The 2,975-nt window shown below is 38.5% G+C and overlaps 1 protein-coding gene across 1 annotated transcript; it reads left to right on the top strand.

Annotated features, from left to right (window-relative positions):
* Positions 1–1,215: 1,215 nt before the first annotated feature.
* On the top strand, positions 1,216–1,473 carry LOC103523012 (rho-related protein rac1C-like; the record flags this gene model as incomplete). The annotated part of the gene is made up of 1 exon (XM_026832833.1): positions 1,216–1,473. A coding segment is annotated over one exon (219 nt), but the record flags the coding sequence as incomplete, so codon positions are not given.
* Between the last annotated feature and the right edge of the window lie 1,502 nt (positions 1,474–2,975).

Raw genomic sequence — 2,975 nt, 5'->3', positions numbered from 1 at the left:
TCTTTTTCAATTCCTGGATGTGTCATTCAATTCATTCATCATACATTACATTACTTCTATTCAGCTCATACCTAATGTTCATACATATTATGACTGTAGGTATCAGTTCATATTCATCCATATGTGTCTGTGTTGTATGTACTGATACATCTTACAGTACCCATATTGAGATCTCCGTGGGGGAGTATACTGTGCTGTGAATATAAAACGTGTCTCAAGTACTTGATTTGTACAATGTATTCGTTTTATGTACATACGTGTGTATATCTTATGATCCTTCTTATACTTGTGTATCTCCTATACTTATGTATCTTTTTTTCTTTCGGTTTCTTCTTTTTTTATGAATTATTTATTATACAACTTATGTTTTTAGGATCTGACTCATCGACTGAGTAGTTCACTGAAAAGAGTAGTTCTTTCTCATAACTCACTCAGTTTTTACAAATCAATATGAGTTGTGTGAAAGAAGGTCCAATTCCCCCTCAATCGTAAACGGAACGAATGGGCCTTCTTTCATAGGCCTCCTCATCATAAGTTAATCTCTGTTAAAGAACGCACAAGAGGGTCAATAGTTTTATTTTAATATCTAGCATACATATGTTTCACCTGTATAGTTTTTACCTTTATGTCTAGAGTTTAATCAATGAAAACTATATTCACAACACAAGGACATTATGTTTTTAAACTTGTTATTCTCTCTAGATTGAGATCTTTCGAAAATCTTCGAAATTTGAGAAAAACGGCTGTAAGCTTAAATAAAGTTTGATATTAGGATTCGAAATCTAACAACAGTGATCTTATCATCCCAAAATCAAGAGAGAAATAAGACAGGACAAGAGAAAGTCAGTCGTTCCGAGAACGAACCCTATCTATTTAGCATAAAGTTCGCTCCCAGCGGGAATCGAATCCGCGACCTAGCGATCACTCGAACTTCGTAGAATAGAAAATTAGAAATGCAAAAATTCGAACTTTTGTAGGTCTATTACGAACTTTTTTGTAAGTTCGAAGTTCTTTGTATGTACTTTATGGTACTGTGCACTCGGATTGATTTTATTATTATTATTTTATTTTTTTTACCTAGGTATTTTATTTTTATTTTCAATTAATTATTTTTCTACATCCAGTGGCGTAGCTATTTCTTACAGTTCTCTGATCCACTATTTTACTTTTCCAATTCCAGTGCCGCAGTAATTCTTACATTAACCATTGTATTCTTCCACTTCCAGTGCCGTGGGTAAGACCTGTCTGCTGATCAGTTACACAACCAATGCATTCCCCGGCGAGTACATTCCCACTGTGTTCGATAACTATTCCGCCAATGTCATGGTCGATGGTAAGCCGATCAACCTGGGCCTCTGGGATACGGCAGGACAGGAAGACTACGATCGACTCCGGCCCCTCTCCTACCCTCAGACTGTAAGTAAATGCCTTTGAAATTGATGGATAAGGTAATGAGACCAAGAAGAAAACCTGGATTATGTAATGTAAATGCAGTTTCTTTGTGTTATTATGTCACAACTTTGGTGCTCACTGCAGCATTGTAGGATTTTCCCAATATCTCAATAATCCTAAAATTCAATGTTTACCTACCATGCTGGCACCGGTCGCTATGCGCATTTATATGTCATAGCTACTCATTTTCCTCACGAGGCTGAGTGGGCCCCGCAACAGCCAGTCACGGAATCAATCATTTGGGATTGATACAAAATTTCTTGACACCGCCGGAAATCGAACCGGGTTCTCCGGCGTGCAAGGCGAAGCGCAGTGACCACCTACGCATTGGAGCTGACAAAACCTGGATGTATAGAAGGAGTATACATAAAAAAAAATAAATAATGGCGTAGTGGTCACTGCGTTCGTTCGCCTTGCACGCGGGACACCCTGTTCGATTTCCGCGGGGTCGAAAAATTCGTATCATGCAAATGATTGGATTCCGTGACCGGCTGTTGTGGGGGTCCAAACAGGCTCGTGAGGAGAAGAATGAGAAATGAGTCTTTATGTTAGTAGTCTACTACGATGCTTGTGTAATTCGACACTTCTTGAGTGTCGTAGGCGCTATGCGCATTCAGTGCCAGGGATGTAGTAAACAATAAGACATAGAGTGCTATGTACTATCATTGTGATATTTGGTCATTTGGAAAATATATACAATGTTGCAATGAGCAATCAAAGTTCCAAAGTGTGATATTAATAACAAATAACACAATGAAACGGCGATTTATTTTCTTCCGAGCAGTATAAATGAGAACAATTTAGCTCATGGAAGTGGTTTCAAGGTCTGTTTTGACACAATAGTTGCTTTCATCTAGATGTACGTTATTGTCGAGATCATACTAGCCAATTGATAACTCCGCCATAATAATATGTATAACGATAATACGAGGTAACTTCTAATCACAATTCATGCAGTTGGTCTTGCAGTACGCATGCGTTATAAGCTATCATTATGTAAGTACGTAAGTAGATACTTCATAATTATGTACTTACCAAACCTTACTCTTCATGAGATGTTCGATATTGAGCCAATGTTATGAACTTTGATGCACCAATTCCCCCCACTGTTGAAGTTAAGCAACATCCCTGATCTACGATGGTTTGCTAAGGTCAACCTTGAAACTGAAGGATGGCCTAACCACTCGATCCACTAAGGCTGATTTTTTTTTTTTTTTTTTTTTTTTTTTAATTATTATTATTACTACTTGATGCTACCGTACGGGTTGGTATAGAACAGCTATTGGGTATTCGGTTTAACTCGAGTATTTATAGGATTGAAACGAGGATTGGATTAAGGGAGCGCGGTCTCAGCGCTCCGCCCCGCCAAGTCCAAGAAAGTTTGACCGCGGTACGTAAGGTATCTAGGTAAAACCGGATTCGGAGAACTCCAACTCCTAGAGACCCCAATCTTATACTCTGGTGGCTGTAAATCCGATCCATGTCTTCTCAGTTTTCCCATCATTGACTGACAGTATCGAAAT

This window comes from Diaphorina citri, unplaced genomic scaffold (assembly GCF_000475195.1).
Source record: "Diaphorina citri unplaced genomic scaffold, Diaci psyllid genome assembly version 1.1 scaffold13862, whole genome shotgun sequence".
Classification (NCBI taxonomy): domain Eukaryota; kingdom Metazoa; phylum Arthropoda; class Insecta; order Hemiptera; family Psyllidae; genus Diaphorina; species Diaphorina citri.
Note: the sequence above shows the minus strand (reverse complement) of the source record. Positions and strands in the feature narration are given on the sequence as shown.